Genomic DNA, 15,920 nt, shown 5'->3' on the forward strand with positions numbered 1-15,920 from the left:
ATAAACAGCCATATTGAAAACAAGATACATACAACAATTTGCTTTGTATTATTTTGTTTTGTACCCCTCCCACCATCTACTTGTAAATAGGGCTAGAAACACAACCTCGTGTGATGTTCAGCCAGTGCATCTTGTCCTGTTTCCTTTGTCTTGGGTCTATGTATCAGTAATGCTGTGCTATCCTTGGCTTTAATTGAGAAACACTAGAGGAACATTTGAGTGCATTATTGCATCTGTTGTAAATAACTTATTGAGAAACAAGGTCGACCAACTGTGACCCTAAACTCTCCTTTCATAGCTCCAGGTGGGAAATTTCTCCTGGAACTTAGTACTAGGAAATGTCATCTCCCCTAAGGAACAAGGAACTGGTCTGCTTTCCTTCACTCATGTGTTAGATGTTTACTAAGAAGTCATAGAACTAAAAATAAATAAACAAGCAAAAAAACCTAAGCAGTCATGCATCAGACTCTGGGAATGTAGCTGTCGCTGGAAGACAGACATCAAAGGAATCAAAGGATCACGTATGTCAGGCTTCCTTTATTCTAATGAGAACATGTAACTGTCCATATTTCTCCTTTTTCTTGGCTGCCTATAGCTCAAAACTACATTGGAATTTCAACTATAACAGCTATAGGCCTTCACGGTGTTCATTATTTGTGTTCTTCTCTGCTTTTCTTTTCTTATTCACATGTTTTTGTTGTAAATGAATTCAAGTAGAAAGAAGCAGATCACAAAGAAAAAAATCAGTCACCTTTTTTGTTTAAAGGTAAAGAAGCAACAACAAGGGATTTCCCTGATGGTCCAGTGGCTAAGACTCTCTGCTCCCAATGCAGAGGGCCCGGGTTCAATCCCTCGTTGGGGAACCAGATCCCACACGTGGCTACTAAAGATCCTGAGGGCCACATCTAAGACCCAGCACAGCCAAACAAATAAATAAGAACCATCAACAAGCCAAATATGTACTACCGAACTTTAGAATGCAATCAATAACTTTGAGAGAAGCAAATTTATGTATTTGTGTGTGTGTGTGCTGAGTATGGGCTGATAGGAAAGGCGTTTGCAAGCCCCCGCAGAGGGTTGGGTACATGCAGCCGCCGCAGCCAAGGGGGTGAGGGTCTGGAGGTCCACTGGCCTCGCTAGATATCCCCACCACTGTGCCATTTCTCCAGCCCTGCCCACTCCTCAAGTTGCCCAGATCTCTCTTCCCTCTCAGATCTTAAAACCCAACAGAAAAGGAGAAGGTACTGTTTAGATCTCAGTATGCAGCCTTAGTTCTTTCAGCCTCACCACCTGACTTGTTTTCTCCTTGTGCAAACAGTAAAGGGGATGCCATGTCTGTTCTTTTGCCCAAGGACAGCAAGACAACAAAGGGGGCTGGGTCACAGGGCTCCGTGCCCAAACCACTCCAGAACTTGTCTTAAATGGCAATAATATTTACATCTCCCACCTGGGGTTTGTTTGGAATCAAAACTCAATCCCGTGGCTTTTCACCTGGAATCTAAACACCAAGAAATCTCCTTTATTCATTCCATTCCATGGAATGTTCCACATAGACATTCTCTGTGGGCTGTGGAGGGTACGGGGCTATTCCAGCTGGAGGCAGGGGGATAGATATGATGACCCCTCAACATTCCCTTCAGGGGATCCCTGGGTCCAGCAGCATGGAGCCTGTTTCCCATTACATCCCGAACCCCTCCAAACCCATGTACCTTTGGCTGGAGTGAAGGTAAAAGCCCTCCAGGGCCATCTATCACCCTCCCTCCTTCCCTTATTGCCTCTCCTCAACCCCACCAGATGATTCCTGAACAAGGTCAGACTGTGGGACAAGGGAACAGTGACAACTGGGGCTTTAGCATCTCACAGAGTTGGCTTTAAATTCCAGCACACGCACGTGCGCATGCGCACACACACCCCTACACTTCTCATTGTGTGACCTTGGATAAGTCATTCAACCTCGCTAAGCCTCAGTTTCCTCATCTGTAAAGTGGGGACATAAAATATGAGAAGCAGGAAAAAGGGAGTGGTGAGCTGGGGAGGCCATCTCTCCCACCACTCTACCTCCACCTGCCTTTAAGAGGGCAGATCGGGCTGTATTCTCCTAGAAGAGTCACAAACCACTCTGGTCCCAGTCACATACACCCCAACCCCCACCTCAGGAAGATCCTGTTTGCGTCTGTCCTAAATCCCTCTTCTTGCAAGTAAGGTCTCAGAGGCAGACAAAAAAGAACCTGTCCATATTTTTTCTTAGAACCCTTTCTCATCTTTGCTTCTGTGTCCCTTGCACACTTAGACTTTCCCCCTAGTCTTTTCCCCTTCTTATTTTCCATGAGTTATCTAATGGAATAAGAGGTTTGTAATGCGGGGCAAGTGCTGAAGATGGGGAGTCAAGAGACCCAGTTCTAGGTGGGCTGACTTGCTGTGTCATCTTGCGCAGTCTCATTACCTCTCTGGTTCTCTCTCCACCTCTGAGAGGAGTGAACCAGCTGGGCTCTGAAGGCCCTTCCTGTAGAGATAACAGACAGACAGTCAGAGCAGCCATGCCCTTGGCATTGGCTAGTCCCACTGCTTAACAACAGCGGCAAAACTCCCTTTCATCTCCCAAATCAAAGGGCAGTGGCTACACCACCCTCTGGCCCTGACCACTTCTCCTGGACACAGGGACAGGTGAAGACTCGGTGCATCAAAGCCCCAGCCTCCAGGGACCTCACACCTCCCTCCTTTCCAACCCATCCCCAGGGTCCCAAGTCCACAGGGATAAAAACCTAGTGCAGAAAGAGGTAGGATTCCCACTGCTGTTCCTCTTACTGCAATCCAGGGACGGAAAGCTGTGCATTCAGGAGAGTTTACCATGCAACAGAGGGGCAAGGAAGGTCAGGGAGGCCTTTGAAGCAAGCAGGGCTTGGAAGCCTTGATTGAGGCCCATGGGAGAAGCAAACAGGGGTTCATGACAGGCAGCCAGGTCAGACTCTAGAGCAAGAGCTTACAACTCTCAGTCCATGGACTATTCCCCCTCCAACTCCCCATCTTTCTGGACAAATGCATGACCCCAAGAACATGCCATCCCAGCTCTGTGGCTTTGATTTCAGCATCCGTGGCTCACTCATGCAGCCAGAATTGGGGTGAAATGTGGGGAAGGAGGAGTTGTAGCCCCCTCTGCCTAGGACCAAGCCTCCACCAATACTTTGGCCACCTGATGCAAAGAGCTGACTCATTGGAAAAGACCCTGATGCTGGGAAAGATTGAGGGCAGGAGGAAAAGGGGGCGACAGAGGATGAGATGGTTAGATGGCATCACCAACTCAATGGGCATGAATTTGAGCAAACTCTGGGAGATGGTGAAGGACAGGGGAGCCTGGCGTGCTGCGTTCCATGGGGTCATAAAGAGTTGGACACGATGGAGCGACTGAACAAAACCAAGCCTCCACTTCACCCTCTCGATCCTCAGCACTGAGCTTCATTGTGTTGGGGTTGGGGCTGGAAGAAAGTCACGTGAGGACAGCTGCCACCAGCTCTGCACACAGAAAGTAAGGTAATAAAAGCTGGGATTTTTATAGGAGACACCCACATTCTGGGCCTTGTTTGAATGTATATCTTTCCAACGGAGGCACCTTTCTTCTCATTGTTCAGATGGGGGAAACTGAGGCTTAGAGACCTGCTCAAACATTTGTAGCAAAGCCTGGGAGATTTGGTGCCCTTGGTCCTAGCTGCCCAGGGCCTGAGTCACAAGGCTGGTCCCCCAACCTTGAGTGAGAGGCTCTGTCTACAACATGAAGCAGGGGCTTAAACTACTCCTTCCTGGGCCTTGTCAGTAGGCAGGTGAGCTGCAGTGCTAGGAGCTTAGGATGACCAAGTCCTAGTTCCAGCTCTGTCACTCACATACTAGGTGATCCTGAATAAATCACAGCCCCTTTGAGCCTCAGCTTCCTTCCCTGTGAAATGGGTTAATGACCCTGCCTTGCCTCCTCCTCAGGGCTGTGGGGCTGCTACTCTGTGGTGTGGCTGGTAGCTACTTACATCATTTTTTCTCTGACTCTGGAAGAACCAGGTTTGGGGGACTGGGGAAGAAATGTCTGAGCCCACTGGCCTTGGCTGCCTTCTCAGCTATTACCTGCATCACTGTCTCCCGCACCCCACCCCCTACCTCCCCTGCCCAGAGGATTTCTTTTTCTCCTTGTGTTCAGGGTAGAGGCCTGAGAAAAGACAAAACCTCTAGGCAAAGCCCAGCTAGGCCAACAAGAGAGTAGGTAAAGCTGGAGCTTCAGATTTGGGTTCAAATCCCAGCTCGCTCAGTTCTAACAGCGAGACCCTGAACCAGCCACCAAACCTCTCTTAGCTCAGTTTCCCTGTCTTTGTCTACTTCACAGACTAAAGGAGAAAATGCATGTGCCGCCCTTGGCATAATACCTGGAACGTGGCAGACACTAGTGAAAGGATATTATTATAAATCTGGGGCACCTTCATCTCAAAGCAAGAGGGTTGCCCACCTAGGGGTTGATCTGGGCTCCCGCCCAAGTACTCCCTCCCAAGACACCAGGGAAACTTAGGGTCTTAGCTCCCGCGCGCCATCACCCGCACTCACTTGGGTAGCGAAAGTAAAATTCATTGTCGGCGTTACTGTTGTTGCCCCAGTGCCAGAGGGCAGCGTCGGTTTCACGATTGTAGCGGACAAAGACCGCAAAGAGGATGGCGGTGGCGCCCTGGAGGAGGAGGCACAGCACGGGCAGCTGCAGTCGCCGGCCCGCGGAGCGGCGGGGAGACCAGGCCATGGAACAGAAGCTGCGAGTCTCCGACTCGGCTGTGGCTCCAGGCGCGTGGCGGGAGCAGACACTCCCGGGGCTGGCGGGACGGGCGGGGCGAGCAGGTGTCGCTTGAGCTAGGCCCCGCCCACTGATCCAGGCCCCGCCCACCACGAGGAGGCTTGCCAGAGCCGTCTTACCCGCTCTCAGTTCCCTATCCCAGTCCCAGGAAGCGGGGTGTCGCGAGGAAGGCGAAGGCCTGGGCCCCAGACGTGAGGCGGGGCGAGGAGTGGGAGAGGGTGGGGCGTTCGTACCCCCAAGTCCTCTTTCCTTTGGCCCAGCTGACCCTGATGCCGTTCCTGTCGGAACAGATCCTTGGAAATAACCCTGGAAAGGCTCCCTGTGTCCTGCCCTGCTCCGGCACAGCTGCGGGACCGGTGGGGGTGGAGGGAGAAAGAAGGGAGGGCACCCGCCCCCTCAAACATGATGTTAGTTTAGAGAGTGTTTCCCAAAGAATAAGTGACCTTGATGGGCTTAGACTTCTCCCACTGGACCCCTCCAGGGTTGATACAAGAGAGAGCTGAAGTGTTACTCAATCTTTTCCCCAACTGAAAAACCAATGGAGAACGGAGATAAAGAGCCCGCTCTGTAGGCACTGATGATTAACCTGGCCAGGGAGGTCTGAGTCTTGACAGTTGAGTTCCTTACCCTACTCCCAAGCCTCCTCGCATCTACACCCCACCACACTTCTAGGACAGGAGGGTGAACCTGGGAGCAGGCTGGGCAGGGGCCCACTGAAACCTGGGTTCCCTGAACACCCAGTGTGATACGAGAGGTTCTGGGCTGCCCCCAGCAGCAGGAAAGACGGGAATATAGGTGGTAGGAAGGTCTTCTCAGTTAAGAGTCAAGAGCCCCTTGTTACACAAGCAGGATTTGTATCCACTGGGGTCCTGGTAGACAAACAATGAGGAGATAGCTGTTAACCCAGCACTTACTGTGAGCCAGGCTTTGGAGATGAGCCAGATCACCCCTCCCTCCAGGAGGCACTGTCCAGTTAGGAGCAAGACATTTAGGAGGGAATTGAATTGCCATTGGGGTAAATGTGTGACCCAGGAATCACAGAGACTATGGAGCCCAGAGGAGAAGCTGCAGAGCCTACAGGAGTGGGGATGAGGAAGGGGACTGAGCTGGAGAACTGCCTCCTGGGAAGTGGTGCCTGAAGGCAGCCTGGAAGGACAACCTGGAAATTGAGTAAGTGAAGAAAGGAGAGGAGACATCTCAAGAAGGGACCCACATAAGCAGAAACCGTGTGCATGTTCAGGGTGCTCAGAAACTGAGGTTGGGGGTGGGTATCAGCAGGCAGAGAAATGTGGCCTCTATCTAGTGGGTGCTGGGCCCCTGGAGACCTCTAAACAGGTGGAGGACCTTTGTATTATTGGTTCTGACACCCAGCCCACAAAGGGCTTCAAAGAAGAAAACCTGAAGGCCAGTAGGGCTGGTGGTGGGAGAAGTCCTCTGTCTCTACTGCCCACAGCCTAGCTGCACCTGTCTGAGGGGGTTGTTACACAGGGGTGGGGGGGCGGGGTGGGGGCTTGTGAGTGTTTGCAAAGATGTCCCAGACCCTGGCCTGAAAGAAGAGCTGCCATTCCCCTGGGCTGTAGCCGAGGCCCATAGGGACCAGTCACTGCCCAGAGCTGATGCCAAGTAGGGCTCAACCTTGCTTCTCCTCTGCCACCTCCCCGGTTCACCTCCTCCCCACCTCCCCTCAGGGCCTGAGCCTCTGGTCTAGCATGGACTCTGCAAGACAGCTGGATTCTGGGTGCCCAGCCGGGCAGGCGTGGGAGGGTGGCAGCTGCCTCCAAGAGCACTGCTCTCGCAGGTGGAGCAGCCTCTCTGGCCCTTGGTGGCCCCTGGCCCCAAGGCTCTGTGTCACTACTTGGTCAGCAGGTTGGCTGTTTTCTTGCTCCTCTGCAGGTGGTGGGGCAGGGGGAGAGGGTGGGGGAGGAGATGTCTGATCAGCTGCCTTTGGATAACGACTCTCAGATCATTCAACATCTGGGGTTTCCTCCCACATCCAGCCTTCTGCCCCAAAGATGCAGTCTGCTTCCTGAGCCTTGTTTGGAAGAGGGAGTTGCCCTGGGTTGCATAGGCAAGGACTGGACAGGCCCTCAAGGGGAAAGGTTTTCAAAAGCACCAGAACTCGAAAGAGAAAGGAGTAGGGGCTGTGTCTTCTCAGCATCTTCTGGGAGCTTCCACCATGATTCCAGCCTCCTCCATCTCTGTACCACCTGTTGTCTCTCTTAGTCTCTGAATTCCGCTGAATCTCTGATTTTTCCTTTCTTCTGTTGCTCATTCATTCATTCACAATATTTATTTAGTGTCAACCCTGAGCCAGGTTTGGGGGCTGTGACCTGAGGTTCTAGTCACATGTGTAACACGGTTGGGTCCTGAGTGCCTCCAGCCCTGACAGGTGTTCACCTTTTATTTGCTGGATTGTGGGAGGTCTAGAGGGAGCCCTTTGGGAGGGCCAGGATAGCTGGGCTAGTTTCTCGAAGGCACACTTGGAGACCTTTGGGCAACTGCTATTCACCAAGTTTATAGGAGGATCTTGGTATTCTCACAACTAATGGGTACCAGCTGGTATCACCCCTGGTCTAACAGAGAACAAGGACCTGATAGTCCTCCCCTTCTGAGGGTCCCCCTGGCCCACCTGTCCCCTCTGTGGGCTTTCCTGCAGGCCTACACCTGGGGGCTCTCCTGGCCTACCAACCATTATGGAGAATCTCAGTCTACGGTTTTCTTTTGGATTTCCAAGTGCTGTCAGAACCCTTGGCCCTCCCTCCTGCCTTCTCCAGCCCTGGAAATTCTGATGGAATTGGGGGGAAGGCTTCATCTCTCACCCATCTCTCCACCCTTGACCACCTCTGAGGGGCCCCAACTCTGTCACCAGCGCCCATCCTGCCTGGCCTGGTGGTCTGCCCAATCTTTGACCTTCCATCTCCAGTTTCCAACTATGATCAGCTGGGCACTTGAGGGTGGCCAAGGGGAACTGGTGTCTGCCGCTTGCCCTGGCCCAGCCTGGCCAGGCTGTTCATGGGGACCAGGGCTTGGGTTACTGAGTAACTCGGGGTTGCTTGGAGCTGTTCTCTTCTGGGGTCACCTTCTGCCTACTCCATGCTCTCTTGGCTCAGGAATCCTCAAAACCAGTGGGCTTCTTTTCTCCATCGAGCTTTCCCAGTGTTTATGGGGAACAAAAGAGAAAAGTAGTAAAGCACCAGAATCAGTAAGACTCTTGTTTGTTCATTCTTTCATTCACTCAACACATCTTTGCTGTATCACCTTGGCAAATTGTGGACCCCTCTTTGAGTTCAGTTTCCTTATCTCTAGCAGAAATGATATTCCCTTTGTGGAAATGTTATGAGAATTACAAATAATTGCTGAGGAGTGCTGGCATTTTCATAGGAAGTCAACAGATATTGTTATTATTGTTCCAGTTGGCTAAGCAGAGAGGGTAAAGGGTTGTTGACTCCAACATACAATGGGCACAGCTCTGCCAAAAAGAGATTTTGGAGAAGTTGCTTACCATATCTTGAACCCAGGTTTCTTCATCTGTTCCATGGAGATAATAATAGTCCTAATACCACAGGGGTTGTTGTGAGGATTAACATCCACACAGGACGTGTAGTACACCTTCAGTAGTATAGTCACAGTTCTGACTGTTGTTCATAAGGAAACCTATCAATAAGCTGTAGAGCCATTTCTTTCTTTGCTTTCCATGCCTCCTCCTAGTAGTGGTAGGAGAACTTTGCTAACTGCTAAGGACATGGGAAAAACTGGCCCTCAGCCCTTAGTTTTAAAAATATAATTGTGCTCAGCTAACTCTCAAGGGCCTGACTGGAGTCCCTTAAGAGAAAAACCAGGGAGAACTTCCCTGGTGGTCCAGTGGTTAGGACTGGGCCCCTTCACTGCAAGGGCTGGAGTTCCATCCCTGGTCGGGGAACTAAGATCTCTCAAGCCATGTGGTACAGGCCAAAAGAAGAGAGAAAATCTAGAAGAGAATCCAGGGTGCAGTGGACTTGCTTCTAGAAATGGGTCATGTGAAGGTGACTACAGTTAAAAGGAGCAGGGAGATGGGAAGCCACATCCTCGCCCCAGCTTTCCTTACGCATTTCTCCTAAGGATTCAGCCACCATCACCAAATCAACCAAAACCACAGCCAGGAAAGCTCAAGTCCTACCACCTCCCTCTGCCAGAAGCTGTTGTTCAGATGTCCAGACATTGGACCCTTGCTCCCTCTCCTAGGCCAGCCCCATCCCCAAGTGTGAGTGACACTCTGTGATGAATACCTCTCTTCTCTGGAAAGGGAGCAGTTGAGTAGAAATACTCTTCATATACAACCCAGGACAGGACATTGTGAAGGTTGGAAGCACATCTTCTCTGCCCGGGGCCTGGTGAGGCACAGAAGTGGGGAGCAGCCAGAATGGAGGTGGTAAGATGAGGCCATAAGGTTTGACAGGAGCTGCAGAAGGGTGATCAGACTGGCTGTGAGCCCAGGAGAACTCAGCCTCTCTAGTGCACATCTAGCAATATGGCTCTCTGCTCTGAACTCCCTCCTGCAGCCCCGCCAGCGTACCAAGCTCCTGAGACACAGGAGAGAACGTGAGATCTGAGGCTCTTAACAAAGCAAGGTCATGACCATTCAGCCGTTCATTTCATAGCTATTTATTGAGCCATGCGTTGCAAGGTCAAGCAGGCCCTGTTTTCAACCCTGAAGCCAGGGCAGCAAACAAATAGACATTGTCCTTGCCCCCATGGAGCTGCTAGCCTAGTGGAGGAGACACACAATAAACACACACAAATAGATACATTAGATATCATGAGAGGTTTGTTGAAGAAAACAAAGCTGAGCTAGAGGATAGAGTGATGGGGGTTACTAGACTGGATCACTAGGGGAGGCTCAAGAGGGATGGAAGGAAGTGAGAGGGGATCTCATAGACTCCTAGGCAGAGGGAAGAGCAAGTACACTGACCCTGGGTTGAGAAATAGGGAGGGCAGTGTGGCTAGAGGTCAGTAAGGGGGCAGCACAGGGAGGGTATGAGGGCCAGCAGGTGGAGGGCTCAAGGCCCTGGTGAGGAGTTTGGACCTTACTATTAAGATAGTGGGGAGCAATCTGAGGGGTCAAGAGCAGAGAAATAGCATGACCTGAAGTATTACTTTAAAGGGTCCCTCTGGCTGCCTAAGGAGCATGGCTGTAGGGATGAGCAGTCACAGATGACCAGTCCAGAGACTACTATTACAATCCAGGTAAGAGCAGACAGTAGCAGTAACAGTGTGCAAAGTAGCAGGTTCTGGAAGTATTTGGAAGATAGAACTGACAAGGTTTATGAAGGACTGGATATATGAGAGAGAAAGGAGTTGCTATGGACTGAACTGTGTGCCCTCAGAATCACATGTCCGGGACTTCCCTGATGGTCTAGTGGTTAAGAATCTGCCTTGCAATGCAGAGGATGTGAGCTCAATCCCTGGTCTTGGAACTAAGGTCCCACACACCTCAACTACTGAGCCCATATACCACAACTAGAGAGAAGCCAGCTTGCCACAACTAAGACCTATTGTAGCCAAATAATAATAATAATTAATTTTTAAAAGCCGTATGTCAAAGTGCTAACCCCTATGGTGATGGTATTTGGAGATGGGACCTTTGGGAGGTAGTCAGGTTGAGATGAGGGCATGAGAGTGGCCCCTCGTGATGGGATTAGTGCCCTTATAAGAAGAGACACCAGAGAGCTCCCCCAGCCCCCTGCCCCTTTTGCTCTCACTTTCACTCTTGCTCGCTCTGCCAAGTGAAGACACAGCAAGAAGGTCGCTGCCAGGAAGAAATGTCTCAGCAGAAACAGATCATGCTGCTAGCACCTTGACCTCAGACTTCTTACCTCCACAACTGTGAGAAAATAAAGTTCTGCTGTTGAAGCACCCAGTTTATGGGCTTTTGCTATGCAGCCCAAGCTGACCAACACAGGAGTCAAGAATGGTGTCCAGATGTTTGATCTGAGCTACTGGTAGGAGGCCCATCTCCAGTAGGGAACTGAGAAGACCCCTCCCCAAAGCAGTCTGTCTCTCCCTCCAGGCTGAGATTTGCTTTCCAGACTCTGTACTTTAGTCTGGGCTGTTGCCAGAACACTCCTTCTTCTACTAAAACAGGACTTCACCTTCAAGGCCCACCTCAAGTATGACTCCCTGCCTTTGGGCTCCTGGCTGTGTGCTCTCCAAATAGAGTGCTGGATGCCCCACTGGGATTTATACCTCCACCCCTTCTCTGGACTGGGCCAGAAATGTTTGACTGAAGGAAGACAGGACTTTGACTCCACCAGGTGAACCAGTCCCGATGCTGCTGGGAGTTCTTTCTAGATCTCCACCCTTGAGGGCCTGCCCTTCCCTACTGCTTCCTCTGCCTCCTGCTTTCTCTGCCCAGCCCTCCGCCTTGAGACAGCTGGGCAGCTGGTGGTGGAGCTAAGTTAACACACCAGTTCCTACCTCCCTCTCATAACACCAACATCTTCACCCTAGGGTTGCAGCTCCAGCACTCATAGCTAAAGCCAGAAGCAGGTTAGCTCCCCCGGAGGGGAGAGGCCCCACACCATCATCTACTGGGCAGTGGCGGCAGACAGGAAAGAGGGGGACCCCGCACCGCTGGCTGGGCTGGGCTCCCTGGCTGGCTGTCAGTGAGCTCTTAACCATCATATCTTCTTGCATGCTAAGTTGCTTCAGTCATGTCCGACTCTTTGCGATCTCATGGACTATAGCCTGCCAGGTTCCTCTGTCCATGGGGATTCTTCCAGGCAATGCTGGACTGGGTTAGGTTATCTTATGTTTTTAGTCAGATCAATTTGTAAACAATATTATCTTTCCCACTTATTCACTCAATAAATATTTATCTAAGTATTTCATTTTATTAGCCATTTAAATATGCAGAGAGCCAGCAGTATGCCAGCACTACTCTATGCATTGGTTACACAGCAATAGGAAAAACCGTCAAGAACAGGACAAGAAACCCCTGAGTTTTCATTAATGTGAAGTTCATTAAAGTTCTTTTAAATTGTATTGTTTTAAAATGTGTCACTACTGGGAATTCCCTGGTGGTCCAGTGGTTAGGACTTGGCACTTTCACTGCCATGGCTCAGGTTCAATCCCAGATCAGGAAACTAAGACCCCACAAGCCTTGCCACACAGCCAAAAAGATAATAATAAAATGTGTCACTACTTGAAACTGGTGATTTGACTGCACCAAATTCCTGCCAGTGAAGTGAAGTGAAAGTTGCTCAGTTGTGTCCAACTCTTTGCAACTCCCTGGACTATACAGTCCATGGAATTCTCTAGGCCAGAATACTGGAGTGGGTAGCCTTTCCTTTCTCCAGCAGATCTTCCTGACCCAGGAATTGAACCAGGGTCTCCTGCATTGCAGGTGGATTTTTTACCAACTGAGGTATCAGGGAAGCCCTAAATTCCTGCCAAGTGGTTTGCAAATATCAGGTGAAAAACCCCAAAAGGCACTGAGTTCAGGAAGGGAGAAATTGGACTGGTGGGGTGGAGTGTCTTGGGGAGTGTGTACCCAGTGAACTCCTCCAAGATTCTGACTCTCCCCTTCTGAACTTCATTTTTCCAACCTCTGGACACACCTGAAGCTCTGGATTCAGTTAGAGCTGTCACATCTGAGATGCGCAATAAACAAAGAGGCAGATTCACATGAAAACCAGAGGAGGGTGGTAAAGGAACTGGGGCTGCTTTATCTGGACAATGGCAGTCTTAGACTGGGGAAGAGGGGGTTAATTGGTTCCTGTCTTCACTGTGAAATTGATTTACTAAGGGCTTAGAGAAAGCTGTAGGAGTCAGACCTAGGTTTAGGTACAAGAGCCTTCTAGCACCCAGACCTGCTGTCCTGGGAGGAGGCTGGGCTTCCTGCAGCGGGGCTGGAAGCTGGGTAACTCCTGGCAGGAGAATCATGGACCCAGAGAGTTAGGGGCCAAAAGCACCCTTATCAGAACCACTGCGGCAAAGTTGAAAAGGCTCAGCAGTTGACTGAGAGACTGCACATGGCAGTACCCACTCCTCATGTGAACCCTGCTGGCCTGGTAGGGACACTGGATCAGTGTCCCTCTGAATCACCTGGGTTGGGGAAGAAACTCTGAAAAAATACTAGTGCCTGCCCCCACCCCACAGAGACTTTGATTTAATAGGTTTGGGTGGAGTCCCAGCACCAGTATTTTTCTTTTATAGCTCTCTGACAATTTTAATAGGTAGCCAAAGTTGAGGATCGCTGAACTGAACTGAACTGATCTAGACCGGCAGCACTAGCGCCCTCTACCAGGGAGCTTGTTAGAAGGGCGAGCTCTCAGGCCCTGCCCCAGACCTACCGAATCAGAAACTCCTGGAGAGGGGCCGGCAGTATGCACGGAACAAGCCCTCTGGGTGATTCTGATGCATGCTAATGTTTTGGGGAACTTTCAGGCCTTTTCTAGCTCTAAGATTCTCAGAACCTCAGGGAAACACAGCTCCATAACGGCTTACCCTCTTCACCAAGGAGGTGTGTTAACAGTTTAACCCACCTAGAGGACAAACTAGTCAAACCTGAGATCACAGAATGGCTTCACTTCTTATCACAGTGTCACACTTCATGAAAAATCCAAACCAAAAACTTTACGCATCTTCAGACTATTTCAGGAAGTGTTCAGTTTGGCAGCAAACAGTGGTCCTTGAATCAGATATACCCATCACCTCCTGTCTCAGAGCATCTACTGCCTGGGTCCTTTAGACCTGACTGTCTGCTTTGTGAGGTCTTTACCTAGGGTACCCTGCCATCTGGTTGATTTTCATCCCATCTTCAGGAGTCAGGCATCAGTACAGAGGGAAGGACCTGGCAAGCGAGAGTTGGCCCGACTCACTCAGAGACGGAAGTGGTGGTAAAGCCAGGATTGAATAGAAGACCATGCCTGGCACCTCTGGTTCATTTAGTATCAGCTTTAAAGGGATGGGGAGACCAAACCGCTGAGTCAGAGGAAGCCTACAGCAGAGGACTTGTTTGCAAAGAGGGAGTGAAGCACTCTGCGCTGGAGGCTCTGGATAAGACCAGAAGGCTGTGAGGATCCCAGGATTTTCATCCATCAATTCCCCCCAGTGTAGAAGAGGAGGGACCCAGGCTCCTCTCAGAGATTTTTCTCCAGGTCTTTCTCTTGGCCTCAGAGCAATTAGAAAGGCCCAAGAACCCAAAAAGGAATCAAGACCTGGAGAGGAAGTAATGGCAAAAATCTAGGATCTCTAGGAAACACAGTCATGTAAGAAGGAAGAGGAACGGTAGTTAGTGAAATCTCAGCCCCACTGAGCGGAAGCCAGGAGGAGAAGGGCACAGGAGGAATGCTACTCAGGCACACCAGCCACCTTCTCTCTCCTGTATCCCTCCCTGCAATTCCCTCTGAGGTACTGTCATGAGGATACCCCACAGGCACTAGCACATGTTGTAACAGGCACTTGTTCTGTAAATTCTCTGGCCCTTACCTCTTCCTTCAGCTAATGCTATGGTTATGGTTTCATACAAGCTTCAACCAGCTTAGTGCAGGTACTACCTGACAATGTCTCTCCTTGGAATCTGTGCCACACTTCCCATTTCTGCCCCTGGGGCTTCTTTCCAAGAACCTACAAAAACTCATGGGCTTCCTAGGTGGTGCTAGTGGTAAAGATCACAGCTGCCAATGCAGGAGACGCAGGTTTTATCCCTGGAGAAGATCGCCTCGAGAAGATAGTTGGGAAGATCGCCTGGAGGAGGGCATGGCAACCCACTCCAGTATTCTTGCCTGGAGATCCCATGGACAGAGGAGCCTGCTGGGCTACAGTCCATGGGGTCACACAGAGTCGGACACGACTGAAGTGACTTAGCATGCAAGTGCACACAAAGACTTATGCATGTCTAACCGGGAAGCGGAGAAGGCAGTGGCACCCCACTCCAGTACTCTTGCCTGGAAAATCCCATGGATGGAGGAGCCTGGTAGGCTACAGTTCATGGGGTCGCTAAGAGTCGGACACGACTGAGCGACTTCACTTTCCCTTTTCCCTTTCATGCACTGGAGAAGAAAATGGCAACCCACTCCAGTATTCTTGCCTGGAGAATCCCAGGGACGTCGGAGCCTGGTGAGCTGCCGTCTGTGGGGTCGCACAGAGTCGGACACGACTGAAGTGACTTAGCAGCAGAAGCAGCAGCAGCAACCGGGAAGCATGGGGGGAAGTATGGGGGGAGGTGCTAGGGACTGAATGTTCATAGCTTCCCAAATTTCAGGTTGAAACTCTAAACTGTACCCCCTTAACATGATGGTATTAGGAGGTGGGGCCTCTGGGAGGTGATTAGGTCATGAGGGTGGAAGCCTCATAAATGGGATTAGTGCTCTTACTAAAGGGACCCCAGTAAGCTCTCTCCCCCTATTTTCACCATGTGAGGATACAAGAAGTTGGAAGAAGACCCTCACCAGCACCCAGATTTTAGACGTCCAGTCCCCAGAACTGAGAATTCAGTTCAGTTCAGTCTCTCAGTCGTGTCCGACTCTTTGCAACCCCAGGGACTGCAGCACGCCAGGCTTCCCTGTCCATCACCAACTCCTGGAGCTTATTCAAATTCATGTCCATTGAGTCCGTGATGCCATCCAACCATCTCATCCTCTGTCATACCCTTCTCCTCCTACCTTCAATCTTTCCCAGCATCAGGGTCTTCTCAAATGAGTCAGCTCTACGCATCAGGTGCCCAAAGTATTGGAGTTTCAGCTTCAGCATCAGCCCTTCCAATGAATATTCAGGACTGATTTCCATTATGATTGACTGCTTCGATCTCCTTGCTGTCCAAGGGACTCGCAAGAGTCTTCTCCAACACCACAGTTCAAAAGCATCAATTCTTCGGCGCTCAGGTTTCTTTATATGAGAATTAAATTTTGGTTATTTATAAGCCATTCAGTCTGTGGTACATTTTTTTTTTTTTGGTTTGTTTTTTGTTTGCTTATTGAAGTATAACTGACTTACAATATTTTATTTGTTTCAGGTGTACAACATAGTGATTTGATTTTTATTTTATTTTGTTTTGTTTGGCCATGCTGTGTGGCTTGCAGGATCTTAGTTCCCGACCAGAGATGGAACCTGGGCACTCGGCACT

General features: G+C 50.4%; 1 protein-coding gene and 1 non-coding gene across 7 annotated transcripts in view; one reads left to right on the plus strand and one right to left on the minus strand.

The window, feature by feature from the left end:
- The window catches only part of RHBG (Rh family B glycoprotein), a 29,986-nt gene that overhangs the window by 7,518 nt on the left and 6,548 nt on the right, over positions 1-15,920 (minus strand). For 2 of the 6 annotated variants that reach the window (XM_081494379.1, XM_081494376.1), the window contains exon 1: positions 4,579-4,956. The exons of 1 other annotated variant lie outside the window; for it this stretch is intronic. In XM_081494379.1, coding sequence (XP_081350505.1) covers positions 4,579-4,765 — 187 coding nt within the window. In that variant the 5' untranslated portion in view covers positions 4,766-4,956. Of the gene's footprint in view, positions 1-1,447; positions 1,508-2,443; positions 2,504-4,578; positions 4,963-15,920 lie in introns of those variants that run through there. 3 more of the 6 variants (XM_081494377.1, XM_081494374.1, XM_081494380.1) reach the window with 3 other exon arrangements.
- On the plus strand, positions 11,866-11,937 carry TRNAE-UUC (transfer RNA glutamic acid (anticodon UUC)). The gene has a single exon. It is a non-coding gene; the product is annotated as a tRNA-Glu (tRNA).

This window comes from Giraffa tippelskirchi, chromosome 5 (assembly GCF_054371585.1).
Source record: "Giraffa tippelskirchi isolate mGirTip1 chromosome 5, T2T-mGirTip1v1.2.pri, whole genome shotgun sequence".
NCBI classification, from domain to species: domain Eukaryota; kingdom Metazoa; phylum Chordata; class Mammalia; order Artiodactyla; family Giraffidae; genus Giraffa; species Giraffa tippelskirchi.